Raw genomic sequence first — 25567 nt, 5'->3', positions numbered from 1 at the left:
AATTTTGAAGATCTTTTTGTGGTCCTCGCGGCTATTTCCTTAATTTAAAGAGACATCGGTGTCTTTTTCTATTTATACTCCGTAATATTTGGCTAATAAAATTGTGCCAGCAAGTGCGCCTCGCCAGGCACCTTGACTGCGCCGCAATTTTGTAACCATCAAATGTCCAAGGTATCCCCCCCTCCTCTTCTGCTAAAGTTGTTTTCCCTCTTAATCCTTCAGCTGCTCTCTTCTCCCTTCATATTCTATCCTAAGAAACGATATATATCCCATAAATAGTGATTACCTGCTCCTTTGTTAATATGGAGTCACACTACAACACATTTGCCGCCTCAACAGGACTTCTGGGCAACCTGATCCAGGGCTGTCTTGCTGTATCTAACTTCTTAGACAGGGTCGAGCACGCGGATGAGCTAGCCAATCAATTTACCGCCCGTCTACAATTTCATCTGTCACGATTGCACTGGTGGTCATGCCGGTGGAAGATCATACACGATGAAAGCCCGTCAAATGGAATCCCAGATGCTCGTTTCCAGATGTATGGGAACGCAATCGCTAACTATTTGGAACTCATTCTTCATAACGTGCGGCATTTGACCTCTCAACAAGATAGCATTCCGATATTCAAAAACACGCGTTCGGCCCAGGCATCTAGCGCGTCTGAAAGATTCTCTAAGCTATTGAGCACCCCGTGGAAGGAGTATTCTGGATCATCTACAGAGCCAACTCACGAGAATATCTCCAATTTCACGGACCGTCTTAAGTGGGCCTTACAAAATGGGTCTGCTATGCAGCGCCTGGAGCTTCTGGAATACCTCGTACGAGACTTGGAAGGCTTCTTCCCTCCACCCGGCCCTAGCTCCGACATTTCTGGAGCAGTGCTAGTCAACCCTGCCTTGATGACGGAACAGGGTGATTGGAAGCTAAGATGGCTGAGTGCTCAGACAGATATGGACCCTTTCGCCGCGTCGCTTGCCTGGCTCAAGGCTACGACGATAAGTCATATAAACGACCTGAAATTATCTCCCGACTACAACCCACAGAGGCTTCATGACATGCTAATACGGGACCGTCGCTCCACTTCTGATCGGCATTACACTGGGCACTATAATGGAAGTCCCGTATTAATCGAGAAAAAGACGGTTCCCAGAAGGGCAAATAACGACCTTATTCGACCGCGGATTGAGAAGGTCGTCCACTTATTGCAAGCCTCGCAGAGAATCCAAGAGTTAAGAACACTGCCTTGCATCGGCTACATTTATACGCAACCTGGGGAATGTCCTCTGAGTATTAACGACGAGAATTGCACATATGAATTTCTATACACTATCCATGCGGGACCTGCTATTTCGTTGAGGGAAATATTGAGCTCAGAATCAAAGAAAGCCGACAAATACAAAGAGGTGCGGCCATTAAACAAACGCTTTGAAATTGCCAGGACACTTTCTAGAGCACTCTTATACCTACACGCTGCCGAATGGCTTCATAAGGGTATCCGGAGTAGCAGTATCATGTTTGTACCCTCAGGCCAACCTATCTCTAAATCAAAGGAGACCAACGCCAGTCAACTTGGGCGCCCATACCTCGTCGGCTTCGAATACAGTCGCCTCGCCTCAAATGATGAAGGGACTGAAAATCACGCTACTACGGTCGAGGATAATCTCTACCGACACCCGGACGCCCAAGGTTTAGACACCACAGACGAAGAATCTTACATCGGAAAGACAGGTCGCTTCACTAAGGATCATGACATATACAGTCTTGGTGTCACTTTGGTTGAAATGGGCGTTTACAAGTCGGCTAAACGGATTGCTGACGACTTTCAAAGAGAAAGAAGCAGCCATGCCCTTAACGCCAAAACCTTTCACAAACATATGACCGACACGTTAATACCGCAGAATGTTACTTTTAATATGGGTGAGGTGTATGCCAGAGTTGCGTTTCGCTGTCTCCAGGCGAACTTTTACAGCTTGCCGGGAAGGAACAATCAGGACGGTTCTATAGCATTTTACAAAGAGGTTGTCTCACAGCTTGAGCTATGCAGAGCATAGATCTGCAACCCATCTCATTGCAGTTCATACTAAGGTTCTGTTACTCGCAAAACAAGTTACATGTTTGTAGAGGGATCATGACAAGTCTAAAGGCTCAACTCAAATACTTGTCACTTGCTGAGTACATGATTATTTAACATACTTTTATTTATCATATCATGATGATTCCGTCCAGTAGTAGCTCTCCTAGTATTTTGGCGTGCAGGATTTGTTTGACATAATACCTGTTATTCTAATGTCGAAAAATCACTACCAAGAAGACTATTTACAGTAACACGCTGCAGAACATTGGTATTTTATGTTTTCCCACCTTATTTTATCTCGTAATACCAGCCTGAATGAGACAATCTTTTGCCCCATCTTTTTGCTCTTCCTCAATCGTACAGTCCATCACCTGAACCCGCTCCTTTACAGAATAATCATCATTCTTCAGAGATGATAAACACTTGCGTGTTGTAGTAAGTTACTTATCATCCTAAGTCGTCCCTTTTCCCTGCTATTTCCTAAGAATTGTCATTCGTGAGGCTTCTTCACCATAACCAAGTAGTGTTAGCATCTCGCAGTCATCGGTGCTAATAGGCTTGTTTTCATCGTATTCTTCGCTAACTGCCTTGCCGACTAGAGCAGATGGTCCAGGTGCCTCTCCAGTCTACTTTAGGAAGAGAGCAAGTATATAGTAGGTAGGTCAGTAAGTTCATGCTTGAGTAATCAGACTTTAGAGGACTGACACCCCACAAAGTTAAGTAATAGGGATTAACTAAGCTAAAATCTCAGAAAGAATGCAAGATTTCTACATCCGGTAGGGAATCAATAGCACCCTTAAAAAAAATTACACGTCAGGCTTAGCAATATCCATGCATCTAAAAATATCAGGGTCTGCATCAGCTGAACCTGTTAGGTTTTATTTCAAAGCTGGGTGTGGTGAAGTGTCCCTGTGTGGTTCCTCAGAACTCTCCTTCTACTATTAGAAAGTCGGATGGCATGTCGTTTATCGGAGTTGTGGAATTACAAACCCTCCCAGCGACGGGGGATTACCAAGCGATGTAGTGCTGCCGCTGTCTCACGATAGTGCTATTTAGTTTGATGGGTTTGAGATGAAGTACTTGCTGGATTGTTCCTATTCCTTTAGGTTGCGTTGTTTGCGTTGTTATCATTTGAGAGACACGTATACCCGATTGATTGTCACTCCACAGCAATCAAATATTACTTTTGAGGGATTGTGCAAAAGACGAACATCCTCATTTTAACCCATTGACCGGTCTAATTCAGTTGCTGGTAAGGTAGCTACTAGGTTATAGTCACTCTATTGGAGAATTCGTCCTGAACGCGCACTATCCGTTAGGAGAGTGTCTAAAGGAAAGTGTGGTTGCTGTGTCTGATGTGATGGTTGAGTAGCGGGCATTGCAGCTCAGGCAAAATCTGGTAGGGAGACGGGATAGTCATGCCTGTATGCGCATGGTCAGCTGCTTGGACTGGGAACTTTCAACTATGCTTGCTGCAAGGTATGATTGCTCACTACAGTGCTGCATCCTCAATTCGGTTGTCTATGTAGTTTGGTACGTAGATGATATGGCCTGGAATGTCGTGGGGGAGAGTGTCCCGAGTTTGGTTCTAACTGCCGGCGAATCAATAGCCTTTTGACATAAACCAAATGTCTGGCGTAAAGCTTGTTATGAGCCTAAATGGCAAAATGGAAAGCATAAATGACAGTCAGGGTTTTCAGGACAAGCTGTGGTCTGTTCGCCCAAATAGAGTTCAGCACGGCCCCATCAAGGAGTCTTTTACATACTCCAAAATCCCCCAAGATCCACATACTGATGTGAATTGCCGGTCCGTCCTCTCCACGTGCACTGCCAGAGCCAACCGGTTGGTACGCCACTGTATACCTGTAGGTAGACTGAGAAAATGTTCCTGGAAATTATTGGGGGATATCCGGGAAATAAGATCACGCACCGTAGGCGAGCATTGCTATTCGCAGGACTGCACTACCTCTCCCAATGTATAAGTAGAGTCGTAACGGTCGACTTTCATCGGTAGTTCTTTCTTTTATCAGGGATAAACTCGATACAGAACGTCCAATTGCTGACTCAAAATGCGAAGATCAGTTGTCGGCCTCCTTGGCTGTCTTGCGCTTTGTGCATCTTCTGGTGTGTATCAACATCATCTACACAATTCACTTCCTTCCTCTGTACAAAGCTGATTTATGAAAAGTATCTGCTGGTTTCAACAAGCCCTTCCGTTTCTGCCAGCTCGGCGATCTCCAGATCGGTTTCGGCCTTGATGGATGGCAAAATGATACTTACCGTATGGGTTTGGCTGCCCAACAAGTCAACACGGAGGATTTCGACTTTTGCATTGCCGTGGGTGATTTGACCCATGACAGGTCAGTTGTCTGCCCTTCCAGATGCATAGCAGTGAGATGGCCTTCCCAGAATCTAGGCTAAAGCAACTTGCAGACACGACTACCAGATCCAGGCTTTCCAGAATACATTCCCCCAATTCAAGAAGCCCGTCCATCTTCTTCCCGGAAATCACGATATTAACAATGTTACGACCCTCGAGCAATTCTCCCGGGACTACAATGTCAGCGACCACAGCTCCTTCAGTCACCAGGGATATCGGTTCATCCTCCTAGACTCAGTCACCTTGATCAGCAATCTCACTCAGTTTGAGAGCTACACCGCTGCAGAGTGGGCTTGGTTTGAGAATCAACTCGAAGCAGCTCATCATGCAAAGGAAGAGATCATTGTCGCGCATCATCATCTCCCATTTGAAGTCACTGAGGATGAGGCTGACGCATACTGGACCTTTCCCAACCGCGTGCGTGGCAGGTACCTCAGTCTGATCAAGCAGTATAACGTGCATCATATCCTTGTTGGCCATCGTCATGAGACCAAAAACATTTATGCTTCCGACAAGTCGTTCACCATTTACGTGGTTGCAGGCACGGCCAGGTTCTTCGATGACAACGGGTTTGGAATCAACTATTTCAACGTCACCGGAGAGACTTCAAGCAAGGATGTGACGCAGGAGTATGTCCATCTTAAGGGCATCACTCATATGAAGAGGTCGGAGGGTTTGCCTAATGGATGCCCTGATATTTTTGCCCATTAATTCAAAAGGGAGGTGAGTACTGCAGACACTGGTAAGAAAATGTTACATGTTTTCACATCAACTGTTATTAGCTATGGGGAGACTTAGCAGGGTTGATAGGCAGAATTGCTTGAAATAGAGCTAGTCAAATTCCTTTACCTTTTCCATGTATTATCCTAAGGCAATACCAAAGGGTGTTAGTAGAAAATAGTTGAGCTATCTTTTTGATTTTCGCATGGGGCTGAAGGTTGGAAAAGGACGGTAATGCCAAGAAAGCCCTTCTCAGAGAAAAACGATACATTTTATGTATAATGTATACATATGTGTATAGCTTGACCTGATACATAAATATTCTTTATTATCATGACCATGGTGAAAATATTTGTTTCGTGTTTTAGCTTTGCTGCACACAGCATACCTCATACTTACTTCATAGGTTGTACCTTCATTAAGGCTTTGACCCCCACCGCGCTCTTGCTGATATTACTAAAAGTGTGAAACTGTTCCTTTGGCGGTGTAATAAACATCCCATTTTATAGATGATATGTTGGTCTGTGACTGTGGCTCAATATAACTCCCTAATGGTAACAGTCTACAGTAAGTTTAAAGTCAATGATGATCACGCGACAGATGACCTGAGGAAGTGCATCAGGATTCAAGACGCTAGCTTAAGTTCGATGAGCGTCTTTCCTGCGCGTTCTCCGTTGGAGGTTGAGTGATGCAGTCAAAGCTCGTTTTAGGCAGTCAGACTGGAAGGAAATCTAATCCTTACAAGAGTATAGTCAAGATAACTAGAGTACCTTGAGCATATCGTCGAGTCTTATAGGCTAGTACATAGCAAGGCTGTGCAGTGCGGCTCGGCCCTCGGCGAGCCGTTATGTTGAGGTGGGCTATCCATTAATAGGCGCAGTCTGCTGAGCATACTTCCAATCAACTTGATGTTTCTTGTCTATCTGGCGCAGTCATGGCACTTTGGCCCTTACTGGCGTCAAGTGTAAGCGTAGGCATTGAGGCGCAGTTCCGCAGCGCGAATTGCTGAAACTGATAAATTAACACCCCGCCTCTATCAGTGGAAGAACTTACTCCACTTCTTTGTATATATCTGTTTGCAGTACACTTAGACCCCCCAACTCTCTGAAACTGTAAAGATATTGTTTCAAATAAGTTGGAACACCAGAGCATTGACAGGAGGCTTCTGGTGTGACAAATCATCTCCTCCGGTACACGTACCTGCTAATGCCTTGATACAGGGAATCTAAATTCTGTCTCATTATTTCACAATCCAGACGCGGAACAGTGTCAATACAGTTCTATTCTTCAGTACTGGTTCCTGTGAGCTTATACACCAGGCCATTGACCATGGCAGATCGGATCGATGCGAGAGCTAAACAGAGGCGCGAGGATCGGGAACGGCGCCAAAGGGAACGCAGAAGGCGTACACGCATAGAGAATATCGCTCGGCAGCTGGGTCGAAGTGCAGCTTCAATTACCGAGGAAGACATCAAAGAGTCTTCCAGGATGGAAAGCGAGCGGTACGCAGCAGAGCACGCACGCCGGCAGGCACTTTCTCCGGAGGAAAGACGACAAGAGGACATTGAATCCGATAAACGCAATCTCATGCGCCATCTGAAGCCGCAGTTTTCGTTTGGCTTTTCTGGGGAGGCTCAATTGACTCACTATCCCATCTTCCAGCTACAGAATGCACCTGACTCGCGTAATGGAGCAGCCTGCAAGGGGATCTCTTGTACCGATCGTATCCTTCCCGGTGATTACAGGATTGCGGTTTCCCCGGGTCGTAATGCATACGGAAATCCAGGTAAGACTGAATCCCTTCGGACTACGGTTCTTCTTCTGAATTAGGGGTTTTTTTATAGACTACTATCACGTGCATTGTTTTGAGGAACTTCTCGACCTGACGTCGCCACATTTTGTTTCACGGTTCGAGTCCGACATAACGAAGTATATTCCTGACCACGGCGCACAGTGCATTTTGGAAGAATGCACTCGCAAATGGAAAAGTCAAATAGAAAGTGCAAACACCGAACCGGACGAGTGGAGCATAGCAGATGGCCTTTGGGAACAGAACAGGCATGTCTCGCGCCGGGCCCTGCAGCGAGATCATGTCCTATTCGGTGAGTCTATCCCACTTTTATTTCTATCAAAAGTATCTCGAATATCAGCGAAGAGTTTCCCATTTCCATATTAAATCATCCACCCTACTGACTTACATACCACTTTCTATAGACATAATTGATGCGGCTCGTGAAGCTGATGATTCTGTCAGCATGCCCAGTAGCGACTGGAATATCACAGATTATATTCCCTCTGAAGGGGATCCTGCATATGATGGGCGAAATCTGCTGAGCCGAGCGCTTACAGACTGGAAACACGATCTTGTAGGTGAAACAACAGTCGCTTTCCTGTTCCTCGGAGATGCTTCCGAAAAGTACCTTGGCAGTATATTATATTTTACTGACGATATATGCATTGAATCGACAGGGACTGGTATTTTCGAAAATAACAGAATTGAGTGACGAAGAACGTACTGAGAGGGAGACTCTGGGTGGCTCAATTAGAAAGATCAAGAACTATGGAGTTGTGCGAATGCCCAATCTCATGCCCTTTTACTGAGGATGAAATTGACTCCTCATTTTACTGGCCAAATGGGCCTCCCTGTAGGACAGGAGTTTGTCATAGGTTTCAAGGTTGTGGATAGCAGCAGCATATCTTATTAGACACATACACCTTTGGAGATAAACATACATGCTCGGATCCCGAGTGTGGCCACTGCAAGTTTGCAGAGCATCCTTATGGCTACAATGATAGATTAGGAAGAGAGACCTTCATCTGTACCTAGTACTATACCTATAATTATCATGCAAATCTGGTAACCATAGATCGGCTCACAAGTCGGCAAAAGGAAGAAGGAACGCGCTAGGGGCTGGGTTGATATTCAGAGGCTAGAAATCACTGCTTACGATGAATTATCCAATGGTTTCTGAGTGGCTGGTGATGGGTATGTGCCTCAATGACAAAGTATCAACCAATAGGCAGGTGCTCGACAGTCAGCCTTGTCAGAACACACAGCTGATAACCCCTCCTCTCTTCCAACTTTTTCTTGACTTTCCCCAGTGCGCAGTTAGAATTACTTCGCTTTTGGGCTCATCAATTTTCTGAGCAGCTTGGTTTGGCTAATGATGTGATGCTTCTCTTTTCGAAACGATGGCCTTAACGCACGATGACTACTCGGTCGCGTGGATATGCGCCCTACCGTTGGAGATGGCAGCGGCAAGCGTCATGCTGGACAAGACCCATAAACCCCTGCCTAAACCTTCTACTGATCCGAACGCATACGTCCTTGGTGAATTGAACGGCAATTATATAGTGATTGCCTGTCTACCAGATGGCATATATGGAACCATATCTGCTTCCACGGTCATGGCTCATATGGTCTCGACCTTCCCACGGGTCCAGTTTGGCCTGATGGTGGGAATCGGAGGCGGCGTACCTAGTACCAGCAATGACATCCGGCTGGGTGATGTGGTCGTCAGCAAGCCAGTCGGAAGATACAGCGGAGTGATCCAGTATGATTACGGCAAGGCAGTTCAAGGCGGACAATTCGAGCGGACAGGCACGTTAAACAAACCACCACAGACTCTTCTGACACATGTGGCTCATCTTGAGTCGCGGCAGATGATTAGAAGAGAGGATGCGATTTCGACAATAGTGCAGGATGTACTGAATCGAAATCCTGACATGAAAGACCGATTTTCCCCCCCGAATCAGCAGTCTGATTATCTATTTCGGTCCTCGTATCGCCATGCCGACCCAAAAAGCAACTGTGAAAAGTGCGACAAAGGGCAATTAGTCTGCCGGCCGCCGCGTACAACCAACACGCTTCATATCCACTATGGGTTGATCGCATCTGGTGACCAAGTGATAAAGGACTCTGAAATTCGCGACCGTCTTGCTCAACAGCATGGCATACTCTGTTTCGAGATGGAAGCAGCAGGCCTTATGGATGGGCTTCCGACGTTGGTGGTCCGGGGGATATGCGACTACTGCGACTCTCATAAACAGAAAGAGTGGCAGGGATATGCGGCTTTGGCAGCAGCTGCCTATGCGAAATGGTTGTTGTCGGCTATGACCGTCTCTCGCATGAATCAGGGCTTGACAAAGAACAACAGCAGAACTGGTCACTACATAGTCCCACTGGGAAGAAATCCGCGATTCGTTGGTCGTCAGAAGGAAATCACCAAACTGGAAGAGCTAATTACCATGAAAGACCGTCCCAGAAAGGTTGCAGTTACAGGTTTAGGAGGTGTTGGGAAAACGCAAGTGGCTCTGGAGCTAGCATACCGCATACGGGATCGAGATAAGGAGTGCTCGATATTCTGGGTCGCATGCACTAGCTATGAGGTGATTGAGCAGACATACCTAAATATGGCGCAAGCTCTTGGACTTCCCAATGTGAAGCCAGCAGAAGTCAAAGAGCAAGTCAAAAGATACCTCAGCTCCGAGCAGGCTGGGAAGTGGCTTCTGATTTTTGACAATGCTGATGACGTGGACATGTGGCTGTCAGATGATCGCGCAGGCCCAGCTCTTGAGGACTTTCTCCCTCGGAGTGAACAAGGCCGCATTCTCTTCACCACAAGGAACCGGAAACTGGCCGTGGAGCTAACATCCTCCAATATCATTCCTATTCCAGATGTGGATGAGGGCACTGCATTAAAAATTCTCGAAAGGTCACTGGTAGACAAGGGTCTGCTTCAGGATCATCCCACAGCAGTTGCCATTCTGGAGAAACTGTCGTTTCTGCCCTTAGCGATCACGCAAGCATCGGCATACATTAATAAAAATGGCCTGGACCTGACCACCTACTCTGCGCTTCTGCAAGAACAGGAACCAGAGGTAGTGGAGCTCCTGAGCGAGGACTTTAAAGATGAAGGACGCTATAAGGACCTCCAGAACCCAGTAATCACCACCTGGTTGATTTCATTCAAACAGATCCAATGCCAGGATCAAGTGGCAGCTGACTTTCTATCTTTCATGGCCTGTATTAATCCGCGCAACATCCCTCGGTCCCTTCTTCCAATGCCAGCATCTAGGAAACGCGGAATCGACGCTTTGGGACTTCTGAACGCATATGCATTTATCAACAGCCAAGATACAGGGATAAACCTACACAGACTAGTGCATATTGCCATGAGGAACTGGCTACGGCAGAATGCACTGTTTAGTCACTGGATCCAAAAGGCCGCTGATCAGATGCGCAATGTGTTCCCAGATGATCACTATACAAATCGAGGACTCTGGCGAGAATACCTCCCACATGCCTTATCCCTTGTGTATGAAGACGAATTCACAGCACAGTGGAAAGAGCACCTTGATTTGATTGAGAATATTGCCAATTGCCTTTACGAAGATGGAAAATTTCATGACGCAGAGGTGCTATACACTGAGCTACTAAGAATCAAACAGGAGGAAACCGAGCCCAATCATCCCTCTGCTTTATACAGTATGGCACGGCTGATAGTAACCTACAGGAAGCAGGGACGGTTAAAGGAAGCTGAGAGGCTAGGGGTGCAAGTATTAGGGATGAGGAAGACTGTCGTAGGGGCTAAACATCCTGATACTCTTATCAGCATGTCAAACCTGGCATCAGTTTATGCAGACCAGGGACGATGGAATGAAGCTGAGAAGCTAGGGGTGCAAGTAATAGAGATGGGGAAGACTATCCTAGGAGCTCAACATCCTCATACTCTTACCAGCATTTCAAACCTGGCATCAGTCTATTGGAAGCAGGGACGATGGAATGAAGCTGAGAAGCTAGGGGTGCAAGTAATGGAGATGAGGAAGACTGGCCTAGGAGCTCGACATCCTGATACCCTTACCAGCATGTCAAACCTGGCATCAGTCTATGCAGACCAGGGACGATGGAATGAAGCTGAGAAGCTAGGGGTGCAAGTACTAGAGACAGAGAAGACTATGCTAGGGGCTGAACATCCTGATACTCTTACCAGCATGTCAAACCTGGCATCAGTCTATGCATATCAGGGACAATGGAATGAAGCTGAGAAGCTATGCGCGCAAGTACTGGAGACAGCAAAGACCGTGCTAGGGGCTGAACATCCTGATACTCTTACCAACATGTCAAACCTGGCGGCATTCTATTCAAATCAGGGACGATGGAATGAAGCTGAGAAGCTTGAGCTGCAAGTAATGGAGATGAGGAAGATTGCCCTAGGAGCTCAACATCCTGATACTCTCATAAGCATGCACAAACTGGCCTATACCTGGAAATCCCAAGAAAAGCTGCAAGACGCCTTGGCCCTAATGGAACAATGCTCTGAGCTTTGCAACAAAACATTGGGGCCTAATCACCCTGTTGCCATATCCTCCTCTCGCTCTCTCAGTGACTGGAAGGGCATCCATGATTCATTAGCAAGCGAAAGAACCCCGACGGCGGGCAGTCAAATAGAAGGGTCACAACATCCGGAGACTGCAACAGAACATACAGTAGCTGCGTTAATTGCTCAGCAGCCCTATGAAGAGCGCGTCAAGACACCTCATGTGCCGATACGATCTACTGCAAGGCTATTCCTTGGAGACCATCCCCTTCTCATGGCTTTTAGAAGTATCTCAGCAGAGCGGGGAGGGCAAGAATTGCAAGAAATAGACTGATTCGGAATCGTTAGTCTGCACGGATCTCTCCTCATTTAAATCAGATTTCAATCAGTGGCTGCGGAGCGGCCAGGTTTACCCTGATCGGCTTGAATCTCGTAACTGAAGCGCTGGAGAGTAGCCAGTCATATTGGCGGGAAACAGTGCACGACCTCAGGGACTTGTCGTCGCTACATGGGCTGTCATCGGTGTGCCTGCGATGAGTCTTCGATGGAAGATTTTTCTTTTTTGCTGCATAATAGCTCATTTCGAAGACCTTATATTGTATGTAGATGGTTAATCTAAGAATAGGATAGGAGACTCCAAGTCAACCTCACATCATACATGGCCCTTCGTAAGTTCCTCTGGGATAATCCACAAATCCGGGTACATAGCTTCTCCTTGGGGACATTCCCTATCCACGCACAAGTAGTCTTTCTGATTGGAAAGCATCTCTTTCAGCATAAACAGTCTGACCGCGCTCGATACCTGTTCTGGAATCAAGACTTTGCAATCAACTACTTTCCCAAACAAGCCGAAATTGCGTAGGAGGCTGTCTCGGCACAGAGTGACGAAGCCTTCTCTGGAGGGGGAGTGGACGAGGGAGTGGACGAGGTTTCGGGCCTCACGCATGCCTTCATCTTCTGGTGGCGGGGGCTTGATTGTCGGTTTTGTGATTGGTATGGGAGGGATCGCTTGTATCTACCTGGCATCCCATTTTGGTGTTTGCGGTTAGACCGTCACCAGGAGAACTAAAGACCACAGATGAAGTGAAGAAGTAAGAATAGCCGAGAGCATCATGTGATGTTCTCATGATTGATATTCTCTTAACGCAGCTGTGATATCCATTGTGCCACTGTGTGGGAGAACACTGTGCTACGGCGGGAGAGCATAATAATTCCTCAGTAGTGGCTGATTGAGTGCCACATATTCAGTCAGATTCATAATAAAATGATGTTGTCATCCTCAGCGCTTATAGATTGTAGACTGCAGCGTACACGGGCTTTCGACCCGACGATCCGATGAGCTTAATTCCCAGTGGGCTTCGAGAGCTCGGACTTGGGGGATCTTTCGACAGTAGATCAAGAATCGGGTTTTAAAGCTAACGAGCATCCGCATAAGGTAAGGCAAGAATCCCGTTACTTGATACGAGGTAGTTCTTTCTGCATTGAGACTCCACGCTAGTCCACTTGGCCATCGTCAGTTGGTAGAATTCGTTCTGTAAGAGCCTTCGAAGGTTCGAGATGGTGGAACAGAAGAATTCAGATTGTATCAAATGTGTCGCTTCTTATTGCAAAGTAAGCGGGGATGTGGACTAGCGGATGGGTCCAGCTCCTGTGAGTTTTGTGATACCTCTGTCGAAATGAACATGTTTGATACAGATTGTATTTCTACAAGTTGAGAGCCCTGGACCCTGAAATTAATTCTGTGGCCATTTTCCTATCCATATGTGAAGTAGATTATCGGCTTTTGACAACATTAGCCGGGAACTCCTTATCTGAAACACACTAAGGCCAGGTTGTCAAGAACCGAGACATAATGATGGACTAGGACTACTCCGTACTCGACAGCCCAAAGTCTGACGCCTGAAATATAACTCCTCCATTTTCCTGTTTTTGCTAGTGGCTAGTTAGTGCGGTGTGATGCGTTCAGAAGGGCATGCGCTATCCTAGCGTCCAGGATCTGATCACACATCCCCATCACACCGGACAGTCACACTCATGTCTGGTTTTTAGAGTAGTAATACTGTGCGGGGTAAATCCGGGGCAAACACTGTGGCCATTTTATTTTCCTCAAAGTCTTATTATCGCTATTATGATTGATTATGCAAGAACAGGAGTAGGGAGGTGGGCATCTGGACACCCCGACACGATCACCACACAGTCAGTAAACTCGATACTCTACTCAACTTATGACTTCAAACATGCTCAATAAAGAATGCATTAATGATTACTCGACTTGCTTTTATGAAGACATTCATTAAAAATGTTCCACACCTTCGAACTCCGCCATAACCCACGCCCAGCGACTCGAGAAGAACGCCGTGGACGACGACCAGGATTACGAGCCTGCAAGGAATGCCGCCGACGCAAGATCCGCTGCACAGGGACGCATCCTTGTGAGCCGTGTCTGTACTACAAGAAGCCCGAGCTGTGCCGCTATTCGGATCCCAGAGTGCCCCACAGCAGGACCGGAGACGACGGTTGCAATGCAGATAGTCAGTACCGAGCTGTTCTGGAGAGATTGTTTCCTTCGGTCTCCTTGCAGTCGATCGTAGATCTGACGCGTGAGGAGCTGCTGGAATTGTTACGACATAGCATACTTGCCTCTGATCTACCCCCTCCGCAGCCACCAAAGAGTCCCGATGAGCATCACTCGCGATCGTCTTTGGAGGCGATGTCAATGGGAAATGCTGAGAGTGGCGAGGTTAATGCTGTCAATGAAGACGACGAGGTATCGGATGATGTCAACGCGCTCTCCATGGCGACGCGTCCGCCGTCGACCTACCTGGGCATCTCCTCTATCAATGCCGTCCTCAAGGTGATCAGATGGATCAATCCGGAATCAATGGCTCGACAGTCCACTACAACTCCATCGAGGAACGAGCCTAGACGGAAACCGCCCGTTCCCATACCCCCATCAACCCAACCCCACGCCAGCGACCAACTCATCGATGCCTACTTCAACTTCCTCCATCCCTCCATGCCTCTCCTTGACGAGTCCGATTTCCGACAGACCTACATATCCAACACCCGGCGCGACGAGCACTGGCTCGCCCTCATGAACATGGTCCTCGCCGCAGGCAGCATCTCCCTCTACCCCAGCGACGACACCACGCACATCGCCTACTGCAAGCGCGCACGCCAATACCTCTCCCTCGAATCCCTCGGCAGTGCACACATCGAGACCGTCCAGACCCTCGGCATCATGGCCGGCCACTACCTGCACTACATCAGCCAGCCGAACCTGGCGTATGCGCTCATCGCGGCCGCGATGCGGATGGCCACCGCCCTGGGTCTGCACAAGGAGATCGCAGACACAGACGAGAGCGAGAGCAGGCCGCTCCAGTCATCGTCGGTTCCCTCCGATCTGCGCCGGCGGATCTGGTGGTCTCTATACTGCCTCGATACATGGGGTTGCATGACCCTCGGACGGCCAACGCTAGGCCGCTCCTCGATGGCAGTCTCGACCAAGCCGCCAGTTGTACGTCCCCTTTTCCTGCCATCTTTCACTCAACAACTAACACTAAGCAGAACACATCGAGCTCCCTCATCCTCATCGAAAACATCCGCTACTGCCAGATCGCCACCCGCGCACAAGAAGCCCTCGCCGCATTTCCTCTCCCTTCTTACCAGCAACTCCAAGATCTCGATGCCGAATTGACGGACTGGTACGCGCAGCTCCCACCGCTCCTGAAAACATACGAGCCCTGCCCGGACTCGATCCACACGGCCCGCACCCGCATGCGCTGGAGTCTTCATAATCTGCGCATCCTCCTCTACCGCCACGTCCTGCTACACTATGCCCTCCACCGCGTCCCCACCATCACGCTCCATACTGAAGAGCGTCTCGCAATTGAAAAGTGCCAGCGGCTCGCGCACGAGGCAATCGTCGATATTGCCGAGGCGGAGGTGAAGAGTCCTGCGGCTGCGTGGGGGGTCATCTGGCATGGGTTCCAGGCGAGCCTGGTGCCGCTGTTGACGTTGAGTATTCTTGCCACGGAGGCCGAGGGGGATGCGGACATGGCGATGGTGGAGTCGTGCAAGGAGCAGGTTGAGGTCGCCATGGCGGCGATTGCGCGCGTCGAGGCGTGGCATTCGACTGCGCGGCCGAGTCTGGATCTCATTGAGAGGATTTTTCGAGCGTCGATGGCGCGGTTGGGGGCGATGGCCGTGTCGGTGTCGGGGGCCTCGTCGGATGGAACGTCCCCTGCGGCGGGGGAGAGTGTGTATCCGGTTGATTTGCGGTCGGGAATCCAGGTCCCGCAGACCGTCCCGGTGGCGTACACGGGGAATGAACTAGGCGTGTCGAGTCAGGATGTTTGGGATTATATCAGTTGGGCGGGGCATACGGCGTGGACCGATGTGCAGGGGCAGGCTAGTACGATGGACTTATGGTCCACGCCGGTGTGGTGGCAGGTTTGAGCAGGAATGTACATTGCGATACAAGCATAGCGTCAACTAACTACCCATATAACTCCGGTCGATCATGCCTCGACCCTTCCAGCTCCGTAGCCATATTGTGTCTCTGCGTGGCAATCTCCGCCGGGTCTGTATAGTACACAGCGCCGGGGTAGACCTTTTCATTGACCGGCGGTGCTGGCGCTGCCGGCGCTCGCCTTCGCATCCGGATAAAAAAGATCAGTAACCCCGACACGACGAGGAGTGGGACGCCTAGTCCCACCCCTAATCCCGCGCCAAGTGTCATCGCAGAAATAGAGCTATCCGCCGAATCTTTCGGAGTACTCGTCTCTGTCCCTGTGGATGCAGTAGCAGTCGTAGACCCAGTAGTCGTGATGATATTCCCCGTAATCGTCCCCCTCGGCTTCCCCGTAGACGAACCAGAAACCGACGACGTAGTCGTGACAATGTCCCGAACCATGGAAACAGACGCTGACGGGCTCAAACTCCCGTTCCCGTTCTTCGCAACCTCCACATCCCCACTCACCCACTGCCACTGCCCCAGATTCGCACTGCAGACGTCCGTCGCCCACCCCGCATACCCGCACGTGAACACATTCGTCGAGGAATTGGGGCACGAGTAGAGATTCGCCCAGTGGTCGGGTATTGCTGCATTTGAGTTAGTCAAGGGCAGACGCAAGGCAGAAGGGAGAACGGGGGACCATACAATCGAGACAAACGTGGGGACATTCCTGGGCCGGCCAGGATTTATCGGCACAGGCACCGCGATAGGCGATGTTGAGGGTTGCACCGTAGCAGAGTCCGTTGGAGAGGCAGGCTTCGCCCTTGAGACAGCAGGATTTGCTGTTGGGGCAGGGGGTGTAGTTGTTGTCTGTGTCGCCGTTGGGCCAGTAGCATGTTGCTGTGACTGGTGTGAGGGTGAGGAGCGTGATGAGAGATATTGCTAAGAGAGACATTGTGCTGCTTAGGACAGCATTGGGGTGAGTGTCTGGGAGATGCGTCGAGAGGCTCTTTAAGTCATTTCGTCTTATGGTTATTTTAGGAAGGCTAAGCGCCAGCGAACTCTTGGTATGGACTTGCTGGACCCTGGCATGTCGGCGCTTAGCGATACTGACGGTTGGAGGACATCGCATCTGCTGTATCAGGGGATAATGATTTAGCGCCGTAAGAAGGGGTTAGTTTCATTGAGGACTTACAGGGTGTATCCAAGTTAGTCAATCGTTAAGAGCGATGTGGTCCATACCTGACTCGCGTTCGATCCATGAATCACATTGCTGAACCTCACGCCATTAGGATATTGACCCTGAGAGAACTGAGAAGAAATAAGCGGCCACTTATATTTATTAACTACATCAGCTAAATGAGGTGAGAAATAGAGGTCTCCTTCCCTTCTTTTAAGTCATTTCTCCTCCTGTCTCACACCTTGCGTTGAAAATCCATCTTAGAAGATCCTCAGAAGCACACTCGTACATCCATCTGCTTTCACTAAGATTGCATTGACAAATTATCCAGCTCAAGGTTCTGTACACTCTCAAATACATGCGCTATGTAACTGCCCAGATGTGGCATCTTCAAACCCATCTTGATACGGCTGTTGATCTTACCATAAAGGAGCATACAGTATATCTGACGAGGGTCTTCAATAACTCATAGCAAAGGTTGCTGCCCTTTCTATCATTGAGAAGAAAGCACGACCAGGAGACATATACAGAGCCAGTCTATATACACCACAATGATGACATCTTAAAAGTCAAGGTTCATCAAGGGACGTCGATTTAGCCATATAATGCAGAGGTACCTCCCTGCAAAGGATGGACAATCTGGCTATGACTGGGGACGAGTCATGTCCGTGCAGTTGAATGACGCCTGGTAGTCCAAGGATAGTAAGCCGTGTCCATCAATGGGCCCAGAGCCAAATGCTTGATGTGTGGGACGTTGGACAAATGCGGAAGGTATCGAGGCGTCCCCGTTAGTCAACACGAGCCTCATCGTCAATCCACAGAACCGGTTTGCGCCCTGTGCGCTGCTTCACTTTAACTTTCGAGCACTGCCAATACTGCCAACCTCTCCGGTTTTGTTGACATGGATTGAGTTTGCGGAACCTTTGATAAAATTCCGCGAGTTACCACCCGCCAATAGGAGACAGCTGGGGACGAGATCAGCCAAATACGAACGGCCGAAATCCTTCCGAAACCCCAAGAAACTATTCTGTAGGTACTTCGCATGCACTTTATTCCATGGTGCAGTCCTGAGATAAATAATGCTGACGTGATCCCCGTTGAGCGTTGCATATTCATGCTAATAAGCTTCAATAGTACGAAGGGTCATCTCGTGGAGCAAGATCCCATAGAAATCGAGTTTCTTGAACATCTACTCAGAACACAGAATGGGCTGAAGATTACCAAACATGACGATTCAGTTCATACTGGCCGACTGTAGCCGTCGAGGGCTATCAGAGACCATCCTCAAAGCAGCGAAACTGGAAATTACAGCTCCAAACGCTCACTATATCCAATGTCCGCGTCATCATCCGAGCCAAAAGGAACCTTTTATCCAATCAACATCAGCGAGATATCTGGTAGACTCGGAAAAAGCATCCCATCGAGCTACCGATGATCCCCTTGATTGAGCCAGTTTCGTGACGGGGTTGTTGTTGTTGAATCGTGTTACCCCTCATTCTCGTCGAGTATCAGCTTATCATCTTCTGACTTCCAGCTTGGGTATGTCTTACTAGTGATGATCAACTCAACCGTCGGGGAAGGCATCCGAACCATTCGTATCCCAATTCATTTTATTTGGATCTTCTCAATTATTTCATTCGAGGGTCTAACGGCCTGATGGTGGTTCTTCCTTGGCAACCCCGCAGTCACTCGAGCTGGCCCGTGTCTGACCTTGACACCAACGAGAATCAATATCAGTAAATGACCTCTAAAACACGGTATGTCAATATGCAGGATGAGCTTTGAGCATCGGTTTGCTTTGACCTAGGTCGAGTAGATAATCGTTGACCTTTGTCCGACGCGTGCAGCTCTATAGGTCTTCTTGAAATGAATGCATGCCTCAATGGCCAACAGTATTCAATGCGAGGGAGAACGATCGGCTATGCCGGAGATAGTCCGTTTCAAATCGAACGCCACCATGCAAGCTACTCTCTGCCCCATTGAACAATAACGAAGATCATCTCCACTATGCTCGCATCGTTTAACCAACCTCCTAAAAGTAATTACCAACCAGGGAACCTGGGACACAAATCAGACTCCAAAGCCTGGGATCGGCAGTTCTAGCTACCAGAGGGAGTAGAATGCTTCTAATGGTCTGTCACAGAGATCCCCCACAGTTAACGTGCAGGCCTAATCAGCCCGCCCGTTCTGTCCATATCATCAGAAGGATGACGGGAAAAGGCAAGGGTATCTGCTGGGATAGGAAACCTCGACTGCATTAGGTTTGGGCCGTTTAGTACAAGTCTTATATCATTGATGATTATCAGGGTCAGAAACGATGCGGGGAGAGAGTTTCGATTCGTATCTGTTGCTAAGAGCCAGTCATCTCCGCTTCACGCCGTTGACTATACCCGTCCCTATCTTGGACTCGAGCTGAATCACACCCACCAATGACTCGCAAAAGTATCTCAAGTACGTCCAAGGACCAGGCGTTTGAGTTAGGCACAAAGAAAAACTCAAACGTAATCCTGCCGCGCAGATGTCAGTCCTGTGCGTACTGTCCTCTGTGTAGCTTATGAAGTGGCAAGCATATATCATAGCTCCTAAGTCCTTAGGCAGACTGGGTTACTCCTCACTCTTTTCAATTATCCTCTCCACTCTCGTTGTGATATACCTAATATGTGCTCTCAACTGCCAGAGTCATACCCCCCTCCCAGCTATAGCCGGGATTACTACAACTCTTTCTTACCACCATACTATCCGTCTTCAACAGGCACTTACTTGACCACAACCCCAGCGGAATCTTTCTCCTCAGATCAATCCGCCTACGACACACAGTACCCCTATGCCAACCAATTCTCCCAATTTTCCCCAGATGCATCGAAGAACCTCGCCGATGCGTACACCTATACAGCTCCCGCTGAGCTCTACACCTACGCCTACCTCCCCCCTCAACCTGTCTACCTCGACCAAGCCCCGTTGCCCTGGACAGGGGCAACCCTGCACCCCAGCACAGATACCCAGCATATAAACCCCCAAGCTGTCACAGCACCAGCCCCGAAACCAACATCCCCGCTCGGTAACGACCCCCGAACAGACACCATCAAACGGCAACGCTACCTGCACAAGAACCGCGTGGCAGCCACAAAATGCCGTTCCAAGAAAAAGCAGTACATCCAGCAACTGCAATCCCGCTTCGAGGACCTAGCCCTTGCGAAACGCGAGCTGCAGTACCAGGTGCAGAGTTTGCGGGATGGGCTCATCTCGCTTAAGGAGGAGTTGGTGAGACATGCGCGGTGTGGCGATGGGCCGATTACGAGTTATATTGAGAAGAGGAGGGCGGGGTGTAGTTGAATTTTCCGTGGGTGCAGAAAGGAAGAAAAGTGCTTGGTGTATAAAGTATTGGGCGCTTCTGTGTTCGGGGGCATGGTGATGGTTATGATGCGATGGGCTTTGGGGGGTCTAGTACGGTACTTGTTGTATATAGGATCAATATGATGGATTGTATCGTCCTTTCTCTGCTTGAGTATGTTCTGAAAAGACCAATGGAGGCAATAGCAGGCTGTTGTAGGAGCGAATTATGGGCCTTGAGAAAGGTTTCGCAAATGCATATACCCTGAAGCGACGCGATCAGAGTGTTTGGGGTATTCTGAGACTGCGGTAACGTGGATGTCACTAGATCTTCCAATCATAGTTGCATGACCAGTAGAGGTAAGTGGAACTTAATGTGGTGCACAGATCTTCCACAGCATAGGTGCAAGAATTAGGGATAGCATCCAACTAACCCGATTGGCCGACGGGTTAAAGAAAGAGCGCGAAAACTCAGAAATGAGACAGTATGTCACGGGAAGAAAGTCAATATTGAACATCACAGCTAATACTGGTTGACCAGTTGAAGGCTTGGTTTTGTTTGCAAAATGATCATCATCCCAATCATGTTGCTCGGCTATCGGTGACATTGGCTCTTTGATCCGGCGGTTCAAGGCGACTGTTGGACATCTTTTTACAGATGAGCCATCGAACATCATCTAGGTCAGTGATATGTTCAAAGGTATGGACGTGTCCATGTCTGTGCTATCCCCAATTACATTAAAGGAAGTGAAACTACTAGTTATCAGAAATAGCAACATAGCAATCGCTGGCTCTTGAACATCCTGATTTGGCACAAGCGTGAGGTAAGGTGCAGCCGTGCGCTTGATTGTCGAGCGGAGAGGGCATAATTATTATCCGCAATCCCCACAGATTGATATGGACACATCCTGATGATTGGAGATCGGTTTCGATAATTCGATGTGGCTTAGTGTTGATGACAGTGGCTTGACGGTGGGGTTCTTCAGGCTGATCAGTTCTCAGTGACATCATCCCGCTCTCCTTGTTTCCCTAACAGACCAGTCCACTTTGTTTACCTATGCAGATCAATTAGGGCAGATTCCCTGATCGTGAACTCCAGTTGTCATTGGACATCCAGGAAACAATTGAAAGGTCCCTTAATCCATTTATTCAATGGCAATCTATCTAAAAGAACGGCAATTACGTCTGTGGCTGCGCGACATCCAAAATTCGGGGAGCCGACGAGAATCTTCTGGAAACTAATTCCCCAAAAAGGAAAACAGCCCAGCTGGCAGCTGTGGGCCCATACACATGTGGCTCAGGCATGATATACTCACCCGGTACTTTAAATGCGGTTCTCCAGGTCTGGATGATTTCATCATACATGATAAATCATAAAGCAATTGTCGTGCAGTTTTTCAATTATGTCTGAATCTATCACTTGACTAGTTTTTTTTCCCTATGGACCCCCAGAGTCAGGCTTCTCAGATACGGAAGCGTCAAAGAGAAGGCTCGCCAGGCGGTATCCAGAAAGACGATAGTCCACAACAATCATCATCAAGCCAATCTTTACCTAAGGTCAGCTTACCGCGCATCACGACGGCAAAGCCTCGGTCCCGTCGAGCGAGCAGAGCTTGTATTAATTGCAGAGAGCAAAAGGCAAAATGCACCGGGGGATCGCCTTGTGAGAGATGCCGTGAGCTGAAAATCGAGTGCGTGTTTGTAGCTAACAAGAGTGAGAAGGTCGCAAGGTAGGCCACTTACTCCAATGCTTCGGCACATTGCGCGTGTTACTAACCTCATCTTGAGGCGACTACAGGATCTCGAGCAGCGGTTGAAGGAATACTACCGTCTGCTGCGGCGAATCCAACCGAGAGCCGACGCCAAGGACCAGCCATTGATCGCTAAGGCTCTAGAAAAGGTAAGTGCCCTTTTTGAGTGCTCGAAACTGAATGTTTTCGGACTAACAATTCCACAGGAGACGCCGCCGGCGAGTCTCAGCCCGAGCAGCGATCTATCCGTCGATGCTATTACGCGCCTGGTAACTCCCACCACCGATCCCATCGAAGAAGACTTCAACAAGGACAAGATGAGTCAGGCGACAGGATTCATCGGTGCACACTCCGGGAGGGCATGGTTGCATCAACTGAAGCGGAAAGGGCTCCGGCTGGAGGACGCCTCATGGCAAGGTTCAGAGACTCCAGACGACTTCTTCGCAGACTCGATCAGCTCCGTCAATTACTTCCTGGATGATGAGGAGCTCTCGGTTGATCTCTCGGTGCAGCCATTTACAATCCCTCCGCAAGACGTCGCAGACGAACTTCTCGACACTTACTTTGACATGCTGCATCCTGGGTTCCCCATCGTCGGCAAAACGGTATTTCTACACCAGTATCGACGGTTATACTCCGAGCCTCAATCCAAGCCACCAAAGAAATGGCTGGCTATTTTCAACTTGATCCTTGCCATTGCTGCGCAGCATTTGAGCTTGACGTATTTTGATGAGGCCGACGAATGGCACGACCCATCGAAATACTTCTCCCGAGGAAGCATGCTGGGATTGGCTGACACTCCGTTGATTCCTCACCCTGACATTCAACAAGCCCAAATCGAAGGACTGGCTGCGTTCTACCTGCTGATGATCGGCCAAGTGAATAGGTAAGTAAAACGTCGAATATGACCCATTTGACTCGTCATGTGCTTTTTCATCTGACACACCGCCGTTGACAGGGCTTGGAGAATATCCGGTACGGCAACTAGTTCCGCCATCGCTATGGGTCTTCATCTTAGGAGTGTTAGCAAAGATACCTTGGATATCTCGAAAGAGCTTCGTTGTCGAGTTTGGTGGTCTATCTTCGTCCTCGAAACTACTCTGTCAGTCATGACGGGTCGGCCGTACAGCGTGGCGAATCAGTTCTGCACGGCGCCGTTGCCTCTGCCATTTGACGAGGACCAGTTTGGGGACCCGTTTGTCGCTCGCTTGCTCGCTGATGCCAACGCTCGACGTACTCTTTCCAAATCCCTGCTGTCGGCAACAGCTCCAGATGCCGAAACCTATCTTCCCGCAGTCAAGCCGTGCGCCTCGCTCTACTTTTTGTTCACAGTTGAAATAGCCCGGATTATGCGATGCGCAATCAACCTGCTTTACGCTCCCGGAGCCACCAGATCGAGCAGCTATTCGGTGGAAAAAGCCCTTGAAGACCTTATTTCGACCATCAATTCCCTGCAAAGAAGGCTGCCCGAGCCATTCCAGTTCAGTCGCCCTCAGGAGGACCCGGCATTTGAGACGCAGCGATGGTGCCTTGCTTTTCAGTTCTATAGTGCGAAAATGACGATTGCCCGGATCGCTATTTACCGATGGGAGCGAAGTGGTCAAGCTACAAGCTCTAGATGGAAGGAAATGTCGGACATATGCACCAATGCGGCCTGCAATATGCTCTCGCAGCTGCCCGATGAGCCTGACATTATCTGGCTGGGTCGCATTGCTCCCTGGTGCTGGATCTTGCATGATCTCATGCAAGCCCTTACTGTGCTGTTAATCGAGTTGGAGTCGCGCGTCAAGCACGGAGCCAAGGATCCGGAGCTAATTTCAAGATACATACAGAAAGGCATGCACTGGCTTTTAGCCATGGCTTCTCGGCATGCTGCTTCAGAGCGAGCGTGGCAGATTTGTCAAGATCTCTACCTGCGTCTTACACCCGCCGCGACGCCCCTGGCTCTTCGTAACCCTTGACGACTACGATTTCGATCCCCAAAGGTCACAGCGCCACAGATACATGCCATTGCAGTCACAAAATAGACTGGGCTATGGATGACTATCACAAGTAGGTAGTCGTACATTGGCAGAAGCTTCTCGATCCGACTTGCTAGGTAGGTACCCGAACGCAGTGACATCAGCTTTGTAGCCGGTGCTTTCGTAGTCTAGAGTTGACCATTGCTCAATCCTTTTCTGCATTGCTAACATCCTTCCGAGTCTAGGTTCAGGTCGGCCATTCTCACCAAATATGGGCAACTGAGGATCAAAAAGTCATTTTAGAGTAATGTTCGATGACGAATGTATATATACCCTCACTCTAATAAAGTCTGCAGTCAATTTCTAGCAATAATGACAAGTTAATGCCATCCAAGAGTCGCAGATTATCACCTGTAGCTCATCACTGATGACTGATGTCCAATCACATGCCAAGGATGATATAATCCTCCTTTCTCAAATCCTGGCCAATGAGAAGCTGCTATGGTGGGGTGTGCCCCCACTCCTGCGCGCGCTTTGTTGAAATACCCCGCCATGGATATGGAAACCCAGCAAAAATCTCCTCCTTCCCCTGATCTCAATTCAACTCCAGATCCCTCTCCATCTTCCTCTATTCTCCACCATAAATCACAATGGGTGTCACCAAGGAACTCAAGTCCGCCGGCAACGGCGTCGACTTCCCCCAGGAGAACGACTTGGTCACCATCCACTACACCGGTAGACTGGCCGACGGCAGAAAGTAGGTGCCGATATAAATATCCACTGTTTATATGAGCAGGATTCCCTGCTTTACGAGACTAGAATACTGACGGTGGACCCTAGGTTCGACAGCTCCGTCGACCGGAATACCCCCTTCCAGACCAAGATCGGTGTTGGCCGTGTCATCAAGGGTATTTTGATACGAATCTGCTAAGAAGTTCCCTGCTGACGAGGATAGGTTGGGATGAGGGTGTCCCTCAGATGAGCCTTGGCGAGAAGGCTGTCCTCACCATCACCCCGTAAGTTTGCCTGAGCTTCACGTAATGCTATTGTTATTCCGTTTGCTAATGGGTGATTTGATAGTGACTACGGCTACGGCGCTCGGTATGTGTCTGCGGCTGGACATTCGTGTGTTGGTGAACTGACATTTTTATCTTAGTGGCTTCCCTCCGGTCATCCCTCCCAACTCTACCCTCATCTTGTAAGTTCTTCCGTGAGCGCTTCTTGGTAGTGATAGCAGAGCTGACTGGATTCCAGCGAGGTTGAGCTCCTTGGCATCAACAACAAGAAGGCTTAGATTCCTCCTGCAAGTGATATGATATAGAATCAATGCTTGAAGAATGCAATTCTACTAGCTACTTGCGCAGTGATTCACGGTGACTCAGAATTACTAAGGAT

The 25567-nt window shown here is 48.9% G+C and overlaps 9 protein-coding genes across 9 annotated transcripts; 8 read left to right on the top strand and 1 right to left on the bottom strand.

Moving 5' to 3' along the window:
• Nucleotides 1-302: 302 nt before the first annotated feature.
• Nucleotides 303-2051, top strand: Aud_004175 (uncharacterized protein; the record flags this gene model as incomplete). The annotated part of the gene is made up of 1 exon (XM_043289115.1): nucleotides 303-2051. One exon carries the CDS (start codon nucleotides 303-305, stop codon nucleotides 2049-2051), a length of 1749 nt encoding a protein of 582 aa, XP_043145050.1.
• Nucleotides 2052-4143: 2092 nt separating this feature from the next.
• On the top strand, nucleotides 4144-5165 carry Aud_004174 (metallophosphoesterase family protein; the record flags this gene model as incomplete). The annotated part of the gene is made up of 3 exons (XM_043289114.1): nucleotides 4144-4198; nucleotides 4263-4434; nucleotides 4508-5165. 3 exons carry the CDS (start codon nucleotides 4144-4146, stop codon nucleotides 5163-5165), a joined length of 885 nt encoding a protein of 294 aa, XP_043145049.1.
• A 1338-nt stretch (nucleotides 5166-6503) lies between these two features.
• On the top strand, nucleotides 6504-7775 carry Aud_004173 (uncharacterized protein; the record flags this gene model as incomplete). Its single annotated transcript, XM_043289113.1, has 4 exons — nucleotides 6504-6960; nucleotides 7019-7276; nucleotides 7389-7601; nucleotides 7669-7775. 4 exons carry the CDS (start codon nucleotides 6504-6506, stop codon nucleotides 7773-7775), a joined length of 1035 nt encoding a protein of 344 aa, XP_043145048.1.
• A 591-nt stretch (nucleotides 7776-8366) lies between these two features.
• On the top strand, nucleotides 8367-11828 carry Aud_004172 (uncharacterized protein; the record flags this gene model as incomplete). Its single annotated transcript, XM_043289112.1, has 1 exon — nucleotides 8367-11828. One exon carries the CDS (start codon nucleotides 8367-8369, stop codon nucleotides 11826-11828), a length of 3462 nt encoding a protein of 1153 aa, XP_043145047.1.
• A 1965-nt stretch (nucleotides 11829-13793) lies between these two features.
• Aud_004171 (putative C6 transcription factor) lies at nucleotides 13794-15952 on the top strand (the record flags this gene model as incomplete). The annotated part of the gene is made up of 2 exons (XM_043289111.1): nucleotides 13794-15011; nucleotides 15062-15952. 2 exons carry the CDS (start codon nucleotides 13794-13796, stop codon nucleotides 15950-15952), a joined length of 2109 nt encoding a protein of 702 aa, XP_043145046.1.
• Nucleotides 15953-15992: 40 nt separating this feature from the next.
• Nucleotides 15993-16905, bottom strand: Aud_004170 (uncharacterized protein; the record flags this gene model as incomplete). Its single annotated transcript, XM_043289110.1, has 2 exons — nucleotides 15993-16597; nucleotides 16656-16905. The coding sequence occupies 2 exons, from the start codon at nucleotides 16903-16905 to the stop codon at nucleotides 15993-15995; spliced, it is 855 nt and encodes a 284-aa protein (XP_043145045.1).
• Nucleotides 16906-19788: 2883 nt separating this feature from the next.
• Nucleotides 19789-20463, top strand: atfD (bZIP transcription factor atfD; the record flags this gene model as incomplete). The annotated part of the gene is made up of 1 exon (XM_043289109.1): nucleotides 19789-20463. The coding sequence occupies one exon, from the start codon at nucleotides 19789-19791 to the stop codon at nucleotides 20461-20463; it is 675 nt and encodes a 224-aa protein (XP_043145044.1).
• A 1744-nt stretch (nucleotides 20464-22207) lies between these two features.
• Nucleotides 22208-24172, top strand: Aud_004168 (putative C6 transcription factor; the record flags this gene model as incomplete). The annotated part of the gene is made up of 3 exons (XM_043289108.1): nucleotides 22208-22360; nucleotides 22418-23097; nucleotides 23170-24172. The coding sequence occupies 3 exons, from the start codon at nucleotides 22208-22210 to the stop codon at nucleotides 24170-24172; spliced, it is 1836 nt and encodes a 611-aa protein (XP_043145043.1).
• Nucleotides 24173-24822: 650 nt separating this feature from the next.
• Aud_004167 (FKBP-type peptidyl-prolyl cis-trans isomerase) lies at nucleotides 24823-25466 on the top strand (the record flags this gene model as incomplete). The annotated part of the gene is made up of 6 exons (XM_043289107.1): nucleotides 24823-24929; nucleotides 25013-25080; nucleotides 25128-25188; nucleotides 25253-25273; nucleotides 25329-25370; nucleotides 25427-25466. The coding sequence occupies 6 exons, from the start codon at nucleotides 24823-24825 to the stop codon at nucleotides 25464-25466; spliced, it is 339 nt and encodes a 112-aa protein (XP_043145042.1).
• Between the last annotated feature and the right edge of the window lie 101 nt (nucleotides 25467-25567).

Source organism: Aspergillus udagawae, assembly GCF_001078395.1.
Source record: "Aspergillus udagawae IFM 46973 DNA, scaffold_3, whole genome shotgun sequence".
NCBI classification, from domain to species: Eukaryota; Fungi; Ascomycota; class Eurotiomycetes; order Eurotiales; family Aspergillaceae; genus Aspergillus; species Aspergillus udagawae.
This window is presented reverse-complemented; position numbering and strand designations above follow the sequence as displayed.